The sequence below is a fragment of the Lissotriton vulgaris genome, chromosome 1_1, assembly GCF_964263255.1.
Source record: "Lissotriton vulgaris chromosome 1_1, aLisVul1.2, whole genome shotgun sequence".
Taxonomy (NCBI): Eukaryota; Metazoa; Chordata; class Amphibia; order Caudata; family Salamandridae; genus Lissotriton; species Lissotriton vulgaris.
The window spans coordinates 1,103,734,055-1,103,753,439 of record NC_141685.1 but is presented as its reverse complement, the minus strand read 5'-3'; the positions used below and the strand labels follow the sequence as shown (position 1 = coordinate 1,103,753,439).

At 47.1% G+C, this 19,385-nt stretch overlaps 1 protein-coding gene across 2 annotated transcripts in view; it reads left to right on the top strand.

Annotated features, from left to right (window-relative positions):
* LOC147748681 (A.superbus venom factor 1-like) overlaps positions 1–19,385 on the top strand; it is a 1,130,076-nt gene that overhangs the window by 51,915 nt on the left and 1,058,776 nt on the right. For both annotated transcript variants that reach the window (XM_086963555.1, XM_086963554.1), the window contains exon 4: positions 11,029–11,099. In XM_086963555.1, coding sequence (XP_086819681.1) covers positions 11,029–11,099 — 71 coding nt within the window. The remainder of the gene's footprint in view (positions 1–11,028; positions 11,100–19,385) is intronic.

Genomic DNA, 19,385 nt, shown 5'->3' with positions numbered 1-19,385 from the left:
ATGTCAAGAGAAGAGCATTCCTCTGCCGCGATGGAATACGCTCACCGTCTGAGGAGGTGCGGCCTAAATTCCTTAGAGGCGCGGCCCTGTATTAGCGAGGGCGCCGCCTATGCTGAGGAGAGGCGCGGCCTCGAATGCGCGTGAACGCCGAGTCGCGCGTCCAAAGAGCCGGCTCTCACATCGACATGCCGGGGAACAGGAGCAAGCGCCGTCAGCCACAAATGAAGACCACCGCTACGTTCCTCATGGTTTCCGGCATCCCTGAAGCACCAAATAGACGACCCTCGTATACAGGTGAGCCAGGGAAGCTCGTCAGGGGTCCGTCCCTCGGTGGAGCTCCTCAAGCAGGCGGCCATTTTCCTGCGTGGCCAGACCACGCCCCTTGGTGACCACTTGGGAGTAGTTTTATCTCATCAATTATGCCAATTTTTCTCAAAACGTCACAGAAGGGTTTATTGTAGAGATTACGATAATTCATCCTCAGGACCGCCCTCAAGCACGCCACCCGCAAACACCACCAGCTGATCCGCGCCACTAAGAAGACAGCACTCAAAGAACGACTGGACAACAACGCCCACGACAGCAAGGAACTCTTCAGCATCGTCAAAGAGTTCTCCAACCCCAGCGCCGGAAACAACGACATCACTCCCTCGCAAGACCTCTGCAACTCACTCGCCTCGTTCTTCCACCGCAAGATCGCCGACATAGACAACAGCTTCGACGCACAGACCACGCACCCTACCGCCGAACCAACGCCCGCCACCACCACCCTCTGCAACTGGACCCCGATCAGCACCGAAGACACCACCCGCACGATGAACACCATCCACTCCGGATCCCCCACCGACTCCTGCCCCCACCACATCTTCAACAAGGCCGACGCCATCATCGCAACCCATCTCCGGGACATCATCAACACCTCCTTCCACACCGCCACCTTCCCGGAGAGCTGGAAGCACGCCGAGCTCAGCGCCCTCCTGAAGAAACCAACAGCGGACCCCACCAACCTCAGGAACTTCCGCCCCATCTCGCTCCTCCCTTTTCCTGCCAAAGTCATCGAGAAGACCGTCAACAGACAGCTCGCCGCCTTCCTCGAGACAAATGGATCCCTCGACCCCTCGCAGTCTGGGTTTCGGGCCAACCACACCACCGAGACCGCCCTGATCGAAGCCGCCGACGACATCAGATCCTTGATCGACAACGGGGAAACAGCGGCCCTCATCCTCCTGGACCTCTCTGCTGCATTCGACACTGTCTGCCACCGCACCCTAGTTCAGCGCCTCAGCAACATCGGAATCCAAGAGAAGGCACTGGAGTGGATCATCTCGTTCCTCGCCGGAAGAACCCAGAGAATCCGCCTCCCCCTGTTCAGATCCGAAGCCACCAAAGTCATCTGCGGCATACCACAAGGATCTTCACTCAGCCCAACCCTCTTCAACGTCTACATGAGCCCCCTCGCAGCCATCGCACGCCAACACAACCTCAACATCATCTCCTATTCCGACGACACCCAACTGATCCTCTCCCTCACCAACGACCCCGCCACCGCCAGAGCCAGCCTACACGAAGGGATGAAAGATGTCACAGAGTTGATGAAGAACAGCCGCCTGAAACTGAACTCAGACAAGATGGAAGTCCTCATCCTGGGACCATCCCCTTCTGCCTGGGACGACTTCTGGTGGCCCCCTGCCCTGAGCACCACTCCCAAACCAACGGACCACGCACGCAACCTGGGCTTCTTCCTGGACTCCTCCCTCTCAATGACCAGACAAGTCAACGCCGTCTCCTCATCATGCTTCAACACCCTGCGCATGCTCCGCAAGATCTTCAGATGGATCCCCACTGAAACCAGGAAGACCGTGACCCAGGCACTCGTCACCAGCCGACTGGACTACGGGAAAACCCTCTACGCCGGAACCACAGCCAAACTACAAAAAAGACTCCAACGCATCCAGACGCCTCCGCACGACTCATCCTGGACATCCCCCGACACAGCCACATCACCGGACACCTGAGAGACCTGCACTGGCTCCCCGTCAGCAAGAGAATCACGTTCAGACTCCTCACCCACGCACACAAGGCTCTCCACGACCTTGGCCCCAAGTACCTCAACAACCGCCTGACCTTCTACAACAACCGCCTGACCTTCTACAGCTACGATCGACCAGCCACGCCCTCGCCACCGTACCACGCATCCGCAGAGCCACCGCCGGAGGAAGATCCTTCTCCTACCTAGCAGCCAAGACTTGGAACTCCCTCCCCATCCACCTTCGGCTGACCCAAGACCATCTCTCCTTCAGGAAGCAGCTGAAGACCTGGCTGTTCGAAGAGTAACGTACCCCTCTCCCCCCCCCAGCACCCTGAGACCCTTCCGGGTGAGTAGCACGCTATACAAATGCCGAGATTGATTGATTGATTGACTAATGGCTATCTCTAGCAATGCCATATCTTTATCAATCAGAAGGGGAGCATTAACAGCCTTCCAAAAGTCAGAGGTATCCCTAGTTTGAGACGCGATGTGTAGGGCACGCCAAGCTTCTTTTAGTGCATGTCTCTGTATACTCCCTTCATGCCTCTTTCATATCATCTCGATTTTTAACTGATTTATGTAAAGTATGTTTAAGTTTTTTAATAGGCCATGGTGCATTTAGAATCAACCTCAAAGTGGTTTATTGTATGTCTAGAAGTGTAAGGCATACACAATATTTGTTAAAATACCCCTCACACACCAAAAGGGCCCTTGGTGTCATGCTTTATCATCGGGGTCTTCCTGCCCGGCTGCGGGACGGGACGTGCTTGGACTGGCGACTACGCTGGAGCACTTTGTTATTGTAAGTGCTATGTGAGGTGTATCTGTTGTGAGTGAAAAGGGTCAGGGGTGGATGAAAAAGTGATGTTAAAAAATACCTGGCCTTATGGATTCAAAAAAATGTATTTGGTCATAGACTGGTACTGTTAAAAAGAGTGGGTCGGAGAAATCACGCTAGTAATGTGCTGATACTCCTGGGGGTGTCAACATGTTTCGAAGCCGGAAATGCTTCTACGTCAGGACGGAGTAAGATCCCTCAGTCACTCACTATGTTGCTATCAATATGTGAAGAAAAATATATACAAGTGATTTTAAAATACAATACCTATGTGGTACGGGTATATGTTTTCTAAAGCTATATCAGTATTTCTGAGAATAAGCCTGTAAAAGAGAGCACAGTTATTTCACGTGTGCTCCCAATGCGCAGACACAGATCACCTATGGAAGAAAAGGTGATGCAGAGTGAATAAAATACTCTACAGTTAAACATTGGTGCTGTGACCTGTACTGGTAAAGAAAGGGGGAGAGACAATACACACAACAAAACAAACATAAAGCATCCACTCTATATGGTGAATTCAGTAGATTCTTTTTAGCTAAAAAAGATGTGTGTTTGTTAGGAAACAAACAAGAGTACATACTAGAAACGTAAGGAGTCAATGCTCTATGACCCTCCGGGTCGAGAGGTAAAATGAAACTTTTATCTGTTGGTATGGAGAAAATAAAGAGAAAAGGAAAGAAGAAAAACAGAGTCTTATCTTATAGCTCCTTGGGGAAGAAAATGCCTCCAAATGCAATTGTTGTCAAAGGGAAATAAATGTGGTCAGTTCTCTCCTAAGACGGCTACGCAGTACTTACAAGAAGTCATTGCTTCCTCTCTCGCCAACCCGCTGTTCCGTGGTGTGGAGGAGAGGGCAAGCAGTGGCATATTTATACATTACTTAATTGGTTAAGTGTTTGGGAACTGGTTGCACCTGGCCGCATTTCGTCTGGGCGGAGGTCGCACAAACACTAAAATGCCCCTCGTTATTTACCGGGGTTTTATAGGGGCCATGTTGGTGCTAGGAAGTTGCCCTTCTCATTCGGAAATGAGGTCCGGTTCGTTAGTTGGCCAGAAGTGTGTGGAAACAAACGAGCCCTGTGCGCCCTCTAGGTTTAGTTGTCAAAAAACGGTCAGAGGGAGCATGTTGTAGTCACTCTAGATATTCACGGTAAAACCGGTGGCCATGTTGGTATGAGGAAGTGCTAGAACGTAGCCTCACTGTTGCGGGTAATCAGAAGCGACACCCGATTGGTTGGTTACCACTGCAAGCATATGACAACGAGGGCTTGCCTATTCAGGCGTAAGCTTGATGTGCCAACTTAATCGGAGCGAGGTTCTATCTGTGGCATGATACAGTGTTTAAAGGTGCAAAAGGACACAACTACAATGGAGGGTCAATCCATACATAATAGCGTTACACAGACCATATAAAATATAGTGGCAATAACGGCAATGTGGGTGGCTCAGCATATAAAGAGGTAGAGGTTTTGCTAAACAGAACTGCCACTTGGTGGATGTTTAAAGAATAATCCCACATACCTCGAAAGTAGTGCTCCTCGTCCCAAGAGGGCAAAACATGCTAGTAATTAATGTATGGGGATTAAATAAATAAATACATCACTAATAGTGGTAGAGGCTACAGTATATTCAAGAGCCAAAGAAGGTGATTGTTAGGCTAGAGAGAATAACTGTTAAGTTAACTCAGTAAGTGCCGCAGAGCTGCGTTGCAGAGAGGTGTAAAAACAGGCACGGCCTGGACCACTTGCCTGGACCACCTCTCTGCAACGCAGCGCAGTGGCACTTACTGGAAGAACCTGGTGGACTAGTTGGCCCCCAGGGGCCCACAGGATTGAAGGGGAATTATTTCCCCTACTTAAAATGCGCCACAGTGTGCATCTGCGCACTTGTGACATCGGGACAAGCCCCATCCATGCACCATTGCGCAAACACGCCCCCTGGTACGTTGTAAATTGGGGTATTAAGTTCCCTTGAGTCCTGAGGGTCCCTGGGGGCCAACTAGCCCACCACTTACCACCAGTAAGCACCAGAGAGCTATGTTGTAGAGTGGTGTAAAAAGGGACATGGCCTGGGCTACCTCTCTGCAAAGCAGCACAGTTGCGCTTTCTGGAGGTAAGTGGTGGGCTAGTTGGCCCCCAGGGACCCTCAGTATTGAAGAGAAATTAATTCCCCAACTTAAAACGCACCACAGGATGTGTTTGCACACATGTCACCTCAGGCCCCGCCCCCTCCCGTCACCACTGTGCAAACGTGCACCACTGCACATTTTAAGTTGGGACATTAAGTCACCTTGAATCCTGACGGTCCCTAGGATCCAACTAGCTCACCAGGTACCTCCAGTAAGCGCCACAGGGCTGTGTTGCAGAGAGGTGTGAAAAGGGGTGTGTTCTCTGAACAACTTTCTGCAGCGCAGCTCCCTGGTGCATACTGGAGGTGCCTGGTAGGCTAGTTGGCCCCCCGGGACTCTCAGTATTCAAGGGGAATTAATTTCCCAACTTACAACTTGCTTGGGGACGCATTTTCACAGTGGTGAAGTAAGGGGGCGGGCCTAAGGGGACATGTGTGCAAACACGCCCTGTGGCGCGTTTTAAGTTGGGGGATTAAGTCCCCTTGAATCCTGAGGGTCCCTGGGGTCCATCTAGCCCACCAGGTACCTCCAGTAAGCGACACAGAGCTGAGTTGCAGAGAGGTGTAAAAAGGGGCATGGCCTCTAGACACCTCTCTGCAATGCAGCTCCCTGGCGCATACTGAAGGTTCCTGGTGAGCTAGTTGGCCCCCAGGGACCCCCAGTATTCAAGGGGAATTATTTCCCCATCTGCAAACGCGCCAGGGGGCGCGTTTGCAGAGTGCTGCAGGCAGGGGGTCAGGGCCTCTGGCGCAATGCCGGTCTTTTATTTTATCTTTTAAAGAAGGGGGGCTGTGTGGCCCCCCTTTCTTTTCTATGTTATGGGCCCTGGGGACCCCCTCGCTCAGGGCCTCACCCCCATTTTTCTAGGTCCGCGTGGACCCCCCTACCCTGGCCAAATCCGGCCCCGGGACTCCATCTCCCAGGGCATGGCCAATTTATTTTATTTTTTTTATTATGGAGGGGGGATGTGCTACAATTTCAAGCTTGCCCCCAGGACTTGGCCCACCCGGGGGCTAAATAGTAAGGAAGCGCTGTAGTCCGCGCTTCGTTTTTTTTTCGCGTCCGGATGCGCGGATCCTCTGCGCATCAGGTGATTTTTTTCACAAAATAATAGTTTTTGGGGCCTTGGGGAGTCCTTGTGGGAGCCCCTGAGCAGGCCTAGGGGGTCAGGGTGTTTCTACCCTGCCCCCTTTTCGCGTTTTGCGGATTTGAGATGTGGGGTAGTGCATTGGAGATGCTAAAATAGAGGCAAAGTAATAAATATAAAGATACATAAGTACATGAAAGGTGTATATGTATAAGGAAGGTAATATATGTTGATTTAAGTTGTATTTAACAAACTCAGACTTTCAAGTATTGCTGTAATTTGAGTTTATTTATTTAGTTTTTGTAATTCAATAGTGAAGCAATTGTAGATAAATAGTTATGATTAAATAGTTACTTATTTATGTAGTCACCTATATACATTTTAAACATAGAATAATATAGAATAGAAGTAATATGTACATTTGTTAAGCAGAGTTAAAAATATCTATATATTTAAAATTATAATTATTCTACACGTTTATACAAAGCAATACCCATATGTGGGTACACATCTATAGTTCAAGTAATTACTTATGTATAGAGGGATATGCTGTATACATATGTTAGAGTATAGTGGTTATGCGGGAAAGAGCCAACTCTTGAATAGTCCTCTGAAGATAAGGTAGTTATCTGTGGATCTTATGTTTGGGGGTAAAGAGTTCCATAGTTTGGCTGCTTGATCACAGAAGGATGTCCCACCTATGTTTTTTTCTTGTATGGTGGGATTTTGAGGCGAGGTACCAATCTAGAGCGGAGTTCCTTTGTTGAATGTATTTGGTGATTTTATTCCTGGTGAAGAGGGGTCCTGTTCCATGTAACGCTTTGTGGGTGATGTAAAGCAGCTTGAATTTGGATCTTCTTGCAACCAGTAACCAATGTACGGCTTTAAATGCAGGGGAGATGTGGGGTTGTGGATTTATGTGTAAGAACAGGGGAGATGTTGGGTTGTGGTTTCATATGTAAGAGTAGTCTGGTACCAGAGTTCTGAATCTGTTGTAATCTTTTCATCGTTGTTAAAGGTTATCCATGGTAGAGTCTAAATGTAAAGTATAATAAAAAAGGGAAGCTTATCTATTCAAATTAATTTCAAGGGGTGAGGGGTAGAGAGAAGTGAGGAGAGAGCTTCCCTTCTGTCTCTAGTTGGCTTAGTAGAGTAATGAGTTCTGGGAGCTGGAGAGCTTGAGCACCTGATGGCGAGTGGAGAGGAGCCTCTCCCAGTGGTAAAAAGTAGAGCTCCCACTAGCTAGGTAGAAGAGGTGCTTGAGTTCCTTGTGGGGAGGTGTAGGAAGGTGGATACCTGACTATGGTTACCCCAGATTTTTTTGCCTAGTGTTTAGCTGGTTTTCGACTTAGTTGATTGATTGATAAAAATTTATAATGCGCAAAAACAATAGCCCGCAGGTATCAGGGCGCCTAACAATAACATCTAAAAAATGGAAACATGCATCCTTACACATAGGCTTGCAGGAAGAGGCGAGTTTTAAGGGCACTTCGGAATTTCTGTAGGGAGGGTAGGGACCTGAGATCCAGAGGGAGATCATTCCACCATTTAGGGGCCAGGGTAGAGAAGGCCTGGGATCCTGCTAATCAGGGTCCCAGGCTATCTGCTCTCTCTGTAAAATGGACTCCATGTACCTTAGCTACATCTCCAATTGGGTATTGGGTCACCTTATCAGCCCCTGTACAGTGTACCATAGGTACCCAGGGCATAGGTGCATCCAAGGCCTACCAGGGGCTGCAGCATATCTTTTTCCACCCCTGGCTGGCTATCCAAACTGACACAACTGGCTGATCACTCAGCTGGGGCAAGGTCGTGTAATCACCCCTTGCTTAGATATAGTATACCTATATCTAAACCTATATATGGACACATATACACCTATAAGTCACTCCTATGGCAGGCCTTAACAATCCTGGAGGCAGAGTGCTTGGTTTTATGTGAGATGGTGCTCTAGCATGAGCTGAGCCTGTCTGCAGCTTTCGGGACCAACAACCTTAGCTGTTCTGGGATCTTGCCATACCATATACTCTTAAGTGTAAGTAAGTAAGTAAGTTCCTGCTAACAAGGTTTAGATTAAATCATTTTCATCATCTGCTGTTTAGACCAAAAAATGATGTTTTTATTAAACCTAGCGCTCCCTGTGGCTGCGACGGTAAGTCTCCACAGGATATGCTGTATTTTATATTTTTATGTAAATTTTATGAATACCCCCGCAAACGCTATCTGATAGATCTTTTAAAGAAACTTAATTTTTACCAGATCAGATCAGCATTATTGTATCTGCAACTTTTGCACAGTGACAGTATTCTTCAAGTTACCGAATTTTTAAAATTGTCTATTAAGCTGAGAAATTGTCTGGACCAATGATGGTACCTTTGTTGACTAGATTATCTTTCTAAATGAATTCTTTATGTATGGAATTTGCTGCACTTTGCACTTTTGCACTTTATCGCTCATGTTTTATAACTACTGTATTTTAAATTGTCTATATTGTATATGTACTTTTATGGTTTGAATCAAAACCGAAATAAAGTCTCTTACTTACTTACTCTTAAGTGCATTATAATCCTCGCGGTTACTTGCTAACTTTGGTTTGGCTTTATCAAAACATGTCGTGTAAGGTGTCATACGCTTTGGAATACTACCCCCTTGCCAGTTCTGGCGACGGGGGTAGCATTCCACCCTTCTAGAGGGAGAAGACATGTTACTTTGCTTAAACGCGGTTAAATCTAACCAGAGCCCCAGCATCACAAAATGGATGCTGCTGCCACAGACACGAGTCTGGCCTCCTGCTGCTGACTGAAACTCTGGCAGGGGAGGCCTGGACAAATGGTATCCTGTCACAGGGAGGTGTTATACCACCCCAGACAGGAGATAGTGGATTGTAGCAGGGAGGGTTGAATGAAACTAGACACTGCCTGGGGCACACAAGGTGTCCCATGCATAGTCCAGTTCAAACCGATGCTGGGGCACTCCAGCCTCAGCTCTGGCATGAAACTGGACAAAGGGAAAGGGGTGTAACCACCCCCTTCCTGGGTCCCACCCATAGGAGGGACTTAGCAGGAGATCCAGCCCCTTGATTTGGAATAAAAGTAGGAGCTGTGCCAATGCAATTTAGATCATCTTGACTGAAACTTTGAAATGAAACTCTGGACCCTTCGACATCCTACTCAACGTAGAAGACTGAAGAATCTCCCTTGTGGTCAAGGAGTGGCCACCCTGTGCAAGCAGGCACCATCAGCGTATCGAGACTACCTTTGCCGTTGCTCCTCCAACAGCCCGATCCACAGTCCTAGCAAAGCTTAGACCCATGGAGGCGACGTGAGACGTGGGACAGGCCATCTTGAAAAGTCAACGAAGTGCTTCCTGTGCAGCTCCCAAGGCTCCCTCAACGCTGTGCTTTGGGGTTTGTGAAGCCCCAGCCCCGACCAGCCTGTGCTCTAAAGATCACCTCTCCACACTCTCCGAGTGCTGCGTGGGGCCCTTTTGCACTTTTCCTGCTCGACGCGTTGTCCGGTCGCTTGCCCGTTGGTTAGTGGCCTCTGTGACGACAAAACCTCAAAACTACACTGCTGGTCTGGTTGCTCCAGACTGGCCCCAGCTCCCCTGAATAGGAGCCATTGATCTGACCTTCCCGGTCTGATCAAGAAGACATCTTCGAGTCCTGCGTGGGTTGCCTTTGCCAAGGCTTGGTGACTCTGAATCAAGTACCGACACCGCCGACAGCAAGAGCCTTTGTGGGACAGCTCGTGTTCACCAGCTGGTCATCCTCGATCCTTCCTGGTCCACGTGGCAGCGGAGACAAACACCTCAACATCACCTGATTGCAACCCGACATCGCCTGGTTCCTTCCTGGTTCCTCGCTGGTCACTGGCTAGTGACCTGAACTCTGTCCCCTCTGCTTTCAGGTACTCTACATCTTCGATCCACCCTTGGAACCAACCGGACTCTGCTCTCCTGGCTGCCTGCAGCATCTTCATCTCCAGGCTCCATAGAACTTCACGACGAAACCCGACACACTTTGGCACCTATGCACCCGCTTCCTGTGGGTGAGGTAACGATATAAGTCTGGTGCTCCTATAGTGGATTACACCTCTAGTGTCCTAGCTTTAAGTTCTAGTCCAGTCGGAAGTCTCCGAAACCTAACACTTTCTGATTTTTACGCACCATTGACTTGTTTGGTAAATGCGGTTGCCTATAGACTCTGCACCCAAGGTCCTAGGCCTGTTCATTGTTCGTGACGTGGTACTTATACCACTTTCTTAATATATGGTTTGAGTGGCCACCCGGCCTATCCATAATTGTGCAGCTTATTGTATGTTATACTGTGTTCCTTGTTTAACGCTTGTGCTCCTGTGCTCATAAAGAGTTAAGGGGATTATTCTAGAAATAAATACATATATTTTGTAATATATAACTTGTGTGGTGTCCTTTCATTTGGTATTTAAAGGGATTGCATATGGTAAAACAGCTGGCTTCACATGCCCTCTTGAGTTTAGCCTAAGACTGCTTTGTCCACGCTACCTTTAGGATAGCTGGTCTATAAGGTTGACTTACAACCAATCACCATAAGGATCGTTTGGACTGGTGCAAGGTCCTCACTAGAATAGTGAACACCATATACCAGGCCAACTTCTCACAGGAGGGTTAAATGCAAGAACATAAAGATGGTTACTTTCACAGGTGACAGAGAGGCAGAAAAAGCTAAATGCTAAGCCCTGCTGCTGCTCCATTATATTGGTTAAAGCTCACCATATTTGCATGCTTTAACAGACAAATATGTGTATCTGCTGTTAATGGTGCACGTTTAACCCCTTTCATTATCACTACACTCTGGTGTGTGACTGACTGCCCTGAACTATTCTGTAAATTTGAAAATTGAGTGATTTCATGATGTCAAAGCTTGGAACCTGATATTGGCATTTCTCTTTGTGTCTCTTCAGTACTTTATCGATTGTTCACCATGGACTGCAAACTTCAACCTGCCAGCAGAGCAGTAATTGTTGAATTTGAGGTAAGATGTCCACCAATCTGTAAATAACTTTCCAAAATAAATTCTGCATGCGTTGACATAATTATATTAGTAAATGCTGTAGCATTTTATTACAAAATAGGTCACTGGCATGATCTCCAGTGTTTAGAAATAGATTCCATATCTCCTTTGGAAGTACAGATAACATTGGATCCATGATTTGAAGTGCGGAGCAGAACAACGATATTTGTATAAGTGCTTTCCTCATATGATACAGTTGACGGGGAGTGGGTGTGTTCACTGAAGCACACTTCTTGTTTATACATTCGTCATTCAATGAAATGGTCAATGATGAGTCAAGATGTTTTTCACAGGTTTCTTTTAAAATGAATGGCTTTTGTGGTAGACAACAGTGAGATACAACCAACTCATTTCGTTTTTTTGGCCAGGAGCGGCCTCACAAGTTTTTTGAGGCTTAATTACTCATAGATGGACCTTTCCCAAACATGATGGTTCCCATTTATATCTATTTCTGTCTGGACTGTTGAAGAAGGAGAAGGTTCTGCAATTTAGGAAGTTCTTATTAGGTATTTCCTGCAATAGAAAACAGATTCACCTAACAGAAAGTTGTTTTACTGATAAAATGTCTGAGAACTCCCTGTACCTGCTAATGACCCCCCTAGTCCTGAGTGGAAATTTACATTGCTTGCTTGAAAGGGCTCAGAGGGTTCTTTAGGACCAATAGACGTGTGCTTCAGCACATGTTCCCACAGCTACGCTGCCTTGTACTAGTCTCTGAAGATAATATATTATAATTCAGAGCTTTTTATCTGATTCCTGGTGTGTCATCCATCACATGACTCCTTCACATTTCTCCTCAGTTCTTCAGATGTACTCATATCTAGCTCCATAGCCACAGGAGAACTTCATGCTCACTCCATTTCTAATTCCAGTTTCTCTACTAAACTTCTAAAGCCAAACATTTTAAACTTCCTCAGCTGTATTTACTTTTGGATGGTTTTGTTACCCAAGGGCTTCGAATATATTTAACTTCTACCTGTATTTCTCCTCTACATCAGTGGTGGGGCATGATATGTATTTCCAACTCTCAAACAATGATTGTGGTGGCCTCGAGCCTGAAGCCTGGCTCAGGCTTAGCTCAAGGTTCTGTTAGAACCTCAAGCCCATAATCAGCCAAGCATTTATCTGGCTTCTGTCTGCCTTCATCCTTCCCTCTGCCCCGGATGTGAGGGAGCATGAGCTGCAGACTTTGAAACTGGCTAAGCAGGTTTGAGTCTCAGCATTGGATGAACAGCCTGTGATTCTGGGCAAATTGCTAAATCTCCCCATGGGATGTATGACGTTACAACGCAGGCTATTACAACGCCTGCCTTTACAACGCGGTTTTTACATCGCATACCATTACAACGCATAGTGCTTTTAGGCGCTGGATAGTGAATTATTTAATTTACTATTCCAACTCCAGTCCCCGTGGACACTAGGGAAGGTGTTGGATAGTAAATTAAATCTATTCCCTATCCTAGAGCGCCCCCCAGCGCAATGCGTTGTAATGGTTTGCATTGTAATGACCGCGTTGTAAAGGCACTGCGTGGTAAAAGTTGCGCTGTAAGTGATGTTTCCCCTCCCCATGACTAGAAAGAATGCATGCAACCTTCTATCATGTAATTGGTGCTCATATAAATCCCTTCAATACCCTCAGATCAAAGTTCACCTATATTACGAAAAATGCACCAAGGTAAAAACGAAGCCTTAACAAAGGATACCCATTTGCTGGCTAATTTGTACTAAATGACACCTGGATGAATTGCAGTCTCCCACTAATTTTTTCTTCATTATTGTGTATGAACGCACTTTCAAATATGTGAGTTCAGACTACCAATTATACTAAAATATCATTTTTATAAGTACTTCTCACTGCAGTGCTATAATGTGACTTATTCTGGCAGGCAGCAGCACCACGGCTTTGGCGGTCCTAAAGCAGATGACACGTTGCACCATCCACTGTTGGACCGCCAAAGTCATAATACGGCCCATAGTGATTTGCCCAGAATCACAGGAGATTGTTGGACTGACACCGTGACTCAATCTTGATTCCCCAGTTCCAAAGTTGGCAGCTGTGGCATAACACCACATCCTCTTTGCTCTCTTCTGTTTCATCTAATATCCTATGAAGTTGCTCCATCCATAAAAGGAAATTAGTCTAAACTAGTGGTGTCTCCTCCGTTATGGCAAAGGAGCATCACCTCACTGCTCAGAGCCAGCAGTTGAAAAAAAAAAGATAGTAAAACAATTTATTATCATTTAATTTTCCCATTACTGAATTGACTCCGTCAAGAAGACGGGGTCTAGGGCGGGGTGGGGCCAACCTCTATGGAGAGCAACTGGGAGGAGGAGAGTTGGGCACTGCAAGTTTGCATGTCAGTTTGGCCAACAGTCTTAGGATGGCCAAACTGACATGAACACCTACATTTCTACAACTCAGCTGTGTTGCACAGCAGGGTGGAGAAGAGTCACAGGCTCCCTGTCTGTGAGCAAGCATCAAACCAGCCCACTAAGACCAATCCCGATGATTCCCACAATCTGGGCAATAGCATGAGAGCAGCGTCCGATTCAGTGGGGAGTCTGAAGGCCTGTGCAGTATGGCCCATGGACTACGCTCATGCAAGAAACTGGACCCTAGCAGCGGCATGTGAGTCCTCATTTTATAGTAATTCCCCCTGCACTACCCCACCACTTTTTATTGGAAGCAGGCGCCCATGGTCTAAACTATAGGGTACACATGAGAACTGACTTGTCTCTAATTTTACTATGGAAAATCTGCCATGTGTGAATATATAAAGGGCCTATATATAGAGGGCTACTCACTGCTTCTTCTTTTATTTAATATTTCTTATGTTTGCTCCTGCCTTTTTCACCATGAGGTGGAGGTCCCCTCCCCACTGCTATAGTTAGTGGGCAAATTGGACATTTTATTAAATCGCATGATGTGTGTATAATTAAATATATTGTTACATATTTGAATGGATAGTGATGCAAAGGAACATATATGGTGTAATTTGTGAGTTGTTTGCGGGAAACATCCTTAACAACGCGGGCATTACCCCGCGCTGCTATTACGACGCTGCCTTTACAATGCAAGTCGTTACGACGACTTGCGCTGGAGGGCGCTATTGGATAGGGAATAGTTAATTTTCTATTCCAACACCTTCCCTACTGTAACGTGGGCTGGAGTTGGAATAGAAAATTAAACTATTCCACTATCCAGCCCTTGCAGCGCAAGTCGTTGTAACGACTTGCGTTGTAAAAACAGCGTTGTAACGCTACGCGGTGTAAAAGCCCGCGTTGTAATGCCGTACATCCGTTGTTTGCTGATAACGTTAGTGTACATTAATAATAAATTATTTTTTTTAAATAAAATAAAAACACTTTGAGTGCTTAGCACAGCAGGGTTAGAAAGCAAAAGACACACAATTGATGGACGGAATGCTGAACAAATCAAAACATTGAACCTCAGTCAAGAGATCTGGTTAAATCCATCATTCTTTTGCTCACCATGCCACCCCAGTTTAGACCTGACAATATGCAAATCAGCCTTGGCCCTGTGCTTCATGGGAACAGTTGAGCCCAAACTGCCAAGCCAGGTCCTCCCTGGACTGGAAACAAGCATCCTAGGACTGGTTTCGGGCCCTCATCAGCCAGGATAGCTTGATTCCAGTGCCACGGTGGGCCCGGGACCCACGTCTGGGCATACCCGGCGCACTTAGGGTTAAAAAGCAAAAGACACACAATTGATGGATGGAATGCTGAACAAATCAAAACATTCACCCCCAGTCAAGAGATCTGGGTTGAATCCATCATTCTGTTGCTCACCATGCCACCCCAGTTTAGACCTGGCTATATGCAAATCAGCCTTGACCCTGTGCCTGTGAGGGCTGAAAGCCAGAAACCAGTCCTAGGATGCTTGTTTCCAGTCCAGGGAGGACCTGGCCTGGCAGTTCAGGTGGACTGTTCCCATTGGGCGCGGGGTCAAGACTGATTTGCATATGGCTGTGTCAAAACTGGTATGGCATGGGGAGCAAAAAAACAATAGATTTAGGCCCATATCTCTGTACTGGGGTGAATGTATGACATTGTTCTGCATTCTGTCCACCAATTGTTATTTTTTATCACAGCAGGGCTGGCACAGCTCCTGCAGTCACATAGCCTGCATGGTCACGACAAGGGCTTTTGTCAGTCTGCTCTAACCTCACATTTTTACAATATATTTTTAACAGTAATGTGGTCTTTTTTTTAATACAGAGGAATTAGTTTGTGCTCTCTGTAATATTCATAAGTTGAGTTCTGTGGCAAACATTTTTTAAATGCAATACCATATCATACAAGAGAGTTGCCCTCCCGGCTTCCTTCCTGTCTGCTGCTGAAGCGATGTGTGAGCTATGCCTTTGCCCTCCCCTTGGCACGCTGCAAAATCATCCTGCCACTAAACCTGGGCTTCGCAAAGTGCTAAAAAACGAAACTCTGCCGCACTACTTGAAGCTCTGCAAGCGGCAGAGTTTCTGTAGATAAATGCAAATGGTGGTGATTTTCAGTGTCAGGTGCCTCTCTGCACTGTGCAATCATCGAAAACGACATCATGGACAGCGCAAGTGGGTACTGTTTCATTTCTGCCGCTTAGATTTTTACTCGAGCAGCAGCTTACTCAACGCAAACGGACGGTTTCTCAATGCGAACAATGAGAAATCTGACCGCCTGCTTTGAGAAATCTCACTGGGAGGTTGATTTTTCACGCTCAGACTCGCCAACTTGATGTTAACAATCGCGAATGAGGAAAAATCTTGAGGGATGTGGATTTTTCTTGTTTGCGCTCACCAACTTGTGGTTGATGAACACAAGCGAGGGAAAAAACTCTGCTCCGCTAAGCGGAGTGGAGTTAATCAGAACTCCGCGAGCTCCGCCCAGACTTATCGACCACATCAACACAGTACACTGTGGAGTTGGGCAGAGCAGGAACAGTCAATGTGAGTCAGCTCTATGGGCCAGGAACGATAAAAGAAGACTGGGTCCAGCTCACTTGGAAATGCTGACCAGTGAGTGAAGCAGTCGCAGGATCCATATGACACAGAGAGGCCTGACCTTAGCTATCCACTTGTTGTCTTTTAAGAATTTTAGCTGTACTGCGACTGGGGCATTGAAACAAAATAAACAAAATATCAACCTCTTTCAAATTTGATATAAAATTTACACTGTGGTAAGGGTCGGCTGCTTCTGGGAGGCAGCAGCACAGGAAACCGAGAAGAGAGTTGGCCGCTTTCATAATGGCAGTGTTTCGCAGCCTCGGGGAGCTGCATTTGTGCATGATAAAAACATTTTAGTACTGCGATGCCCACACAAACACTAAAATGCATTAGTTTAGGAAAACAGTCGGAACACTGTGATCTTAACCATGCATGTTCTGACTACGCAAGCTAACTACACTAGCCTTAACCACACATATGCCTCAACCACGCATTTGCTAGGTTAAGGCAATGCGTGGTCTAGCTGCTTTATGCTAGGCAAGAAGCAGGAAGACCTCACAGGAAGAGATACACAGTGAGGTAAGTGGAGCTGGGCTGTAGTTTTCTGGGCTGGGGTGGTTTTCTTGGCTGGGGATTGGAGGTAATGTTCTGGGCTGGAGGGGTTGGGATAGTTTTCTGGGATGAGGGTGGGTTGGGGTAGTTATCTGGGCTGGGAGTTGGGGTTGTTTTCTAGGCTGGGGGCTCGGGGTAGTTTTCAGGGCCGGGGGACCAGGGTTAGTTTTCTGGGCTGCAGGTGCATCAAGGGTAGTTTTCTGGGCTGGGGGTCAGGATTGTTTTCTGGGCTTGGGGGTTGGGGTAGTTTTCTGGGCAGGAGGGTAGATTGGGGCTGTTTTCTGGGCTGGGAGTCATGGGTAGTTTTCTGGGGTGGGGGTAGTTTTCTGGGCTGGGGTGTTGGGGTTAATTTTATGGGCTGGGGGTTCGGGCTAGTTTTCAGGGGTGGTGGGTTGGAGGTAGTTGTCAGGGCTGGGTGGGTTTGGGCTAGTTTTCAGGGCTAGAGGGTCAGGGTTAGTTTTCTGGGCTGGGTGTGCATCAGGGGTAGTTTCTAGACTGGGAGTCGAGGTAGTTTTCTGGGCAGTAGGGTGGTTCGGGGTAGTTTTCTGGGCTGGGTAGGTGGGGTTGGTTTTCTGGGCTGGGGCTTTTGAGCTAGTTTTCAGGGATGGGGGGGTCAGAGGTAGTTTTCAAAGCTGGGTGGGTTCCGGGCTAGTTTCCAGGGCCAAGAGAGGGTCGGCATAGTTTTTTATATAAGGCCTAAGGACAGTGGAAAGGGTTGGGGTAGTTTTAAAGACAGCACAGGGTGGGAGGGGGTCGGGATAGTGTTTGTAAAGGGTCAGGGTTTTAGGCCTCAGGGCACGGGGAGGGGAATGGGTAGTCAGGGTAATTTTAGGGCTAAGGGGAGGAGGGTAGTTTTTAGGACTCGGGGGTCTGGGTAGTTTTTAAAAATAGGGGTTGGGTTTTAGTCCTAAGGGCAGTGAAAGAGGTTGGGGAAGTTGTTGGGACAGTGCAATGGGGTTGGAGGGGGTCGAGGTAGTGTTTACGGGTTAGGGGCAGCGTGGGGGTTGGGAGGGGGGGGTTGCAAGCTTAGCCACACAATCCTGTTTACCGTTCAGGCCTTTACCACAAAATTACGTGTTAAAGCCATGCGCTGTAAAAAAATGTGTGGTTAAGACGCATTTATGGTTTAGGCTTGGTGTTACAGGCATGTGTGGTTTAGCCAGTCGTACCGCTATCATACAACCATTATTTTAACCCCTCATACATGGTGCTTGGCAGGGCTGTGACATATATTTTAAACCAGACTTTTGACTTTGTCAATGGTGGTGTTAGTTGTTTAAGATAAATGAGTAGTTGCTTAAGATACATGAGTAGCAATGATTTTGTTGTAAATAATATTCAAAATGTTCCAATACTGAAATTGTGAGTTTGTGAATTAAACATTACTGAGACCTTTGGAAGGGGTAGTGGTCTTCAGAGTGTCTCAATCATGCCTGTTATGCTCATTCTACGTTAAAATATGCACCATTTTCTCTCCACATATCTTCCATATGCGTATCTTACCTTTAGCAGCCTTCTCTCACTCACACCCCCAGACACGCAAAGCACCAACTCACCTGTAAGCACTTTATTTTCATTTACTTTGCCTTCTCAGTATTTTGGCAACTGTGTATCTCCTTTACATGCAGTTGCACAGAATCACAATTACAACTGAAATAAGTGTCCATTGCTCTGTTTGTTCAGCTGAGAGGCCAAGGATTGGCCGACCAAGTATTCTGAACACCTTTTTGACCCACTGACAGGCACTGTGCGAAATTTGCACTGACTGCAGCATTTGCTCCAGAGCTCTCAATGATGGCACTTCAAGTAATCTAAGCATCTTATAAAAGCATACATAGCACATATATACAAACCTGGGAGCGATTGCAGGCAGATAAAAGCTGGTCAACATTGCACAAAACCAAGAGGTATTAATAGAGGCTTAATGTAACGTTTCCTCAGATCTGAGTACAATATACAGAAAAAAAAGAATATGAATAGTACTCTACACGGATGCATTGTCACATGGGCATTTCGTCGGATCATGCAGCCAATTATTAACCCCTTCTATGCTGGTGACGGAACCACTCCGTCACCAACCTCGGACGCGCTGTGCTGGTGACGGAGTGGTTCCGTCCCGGCCCGGCCGCCGCGCCTGCGCTGCACTGATTTCGCGCCTGCGCGGCACGTTCTATTGAGCGGGCGGGGCCGTGACGGAACCACTCCGTCACAAGCACAGCGCCACCGCGGCTCGTGACGGAGAGGTTCCGTCACGAGCATGGGAGTGCCGCGCGGCCCCCCTCCCCCATAGCGCTGCGGCGAAATTACCGCCGCAGCCAAGGGGAACTGATGAAATGGTGGAAAATATCCAGTCTAAACCAGGTCAGCACAAATCTATGAAGCGGATTGTATATGTTTGCTAGATAAGGTTGCATGTCATAGCTGATCAGAATCGATTGGTTCTTCAGGACATAAGGTTCCTTAATCTCAGTGGATAGCCTCAAATCCTCAAGTAGCGAATAACATTTAAATTTTAGAGCTTTCCTGGGTGTACTAATCAAAAGCTCAGGGTGATAAAAAATGTCGCGGCCAATGTCGTCCAGAAAGTCAGTTACGAATTTGAGCCAGGGGATTTTAAATGCAGACGTAGATCTGAAGCATTCCTCTACAATGGAACGATTAAGCTCCATATATTCAAGGG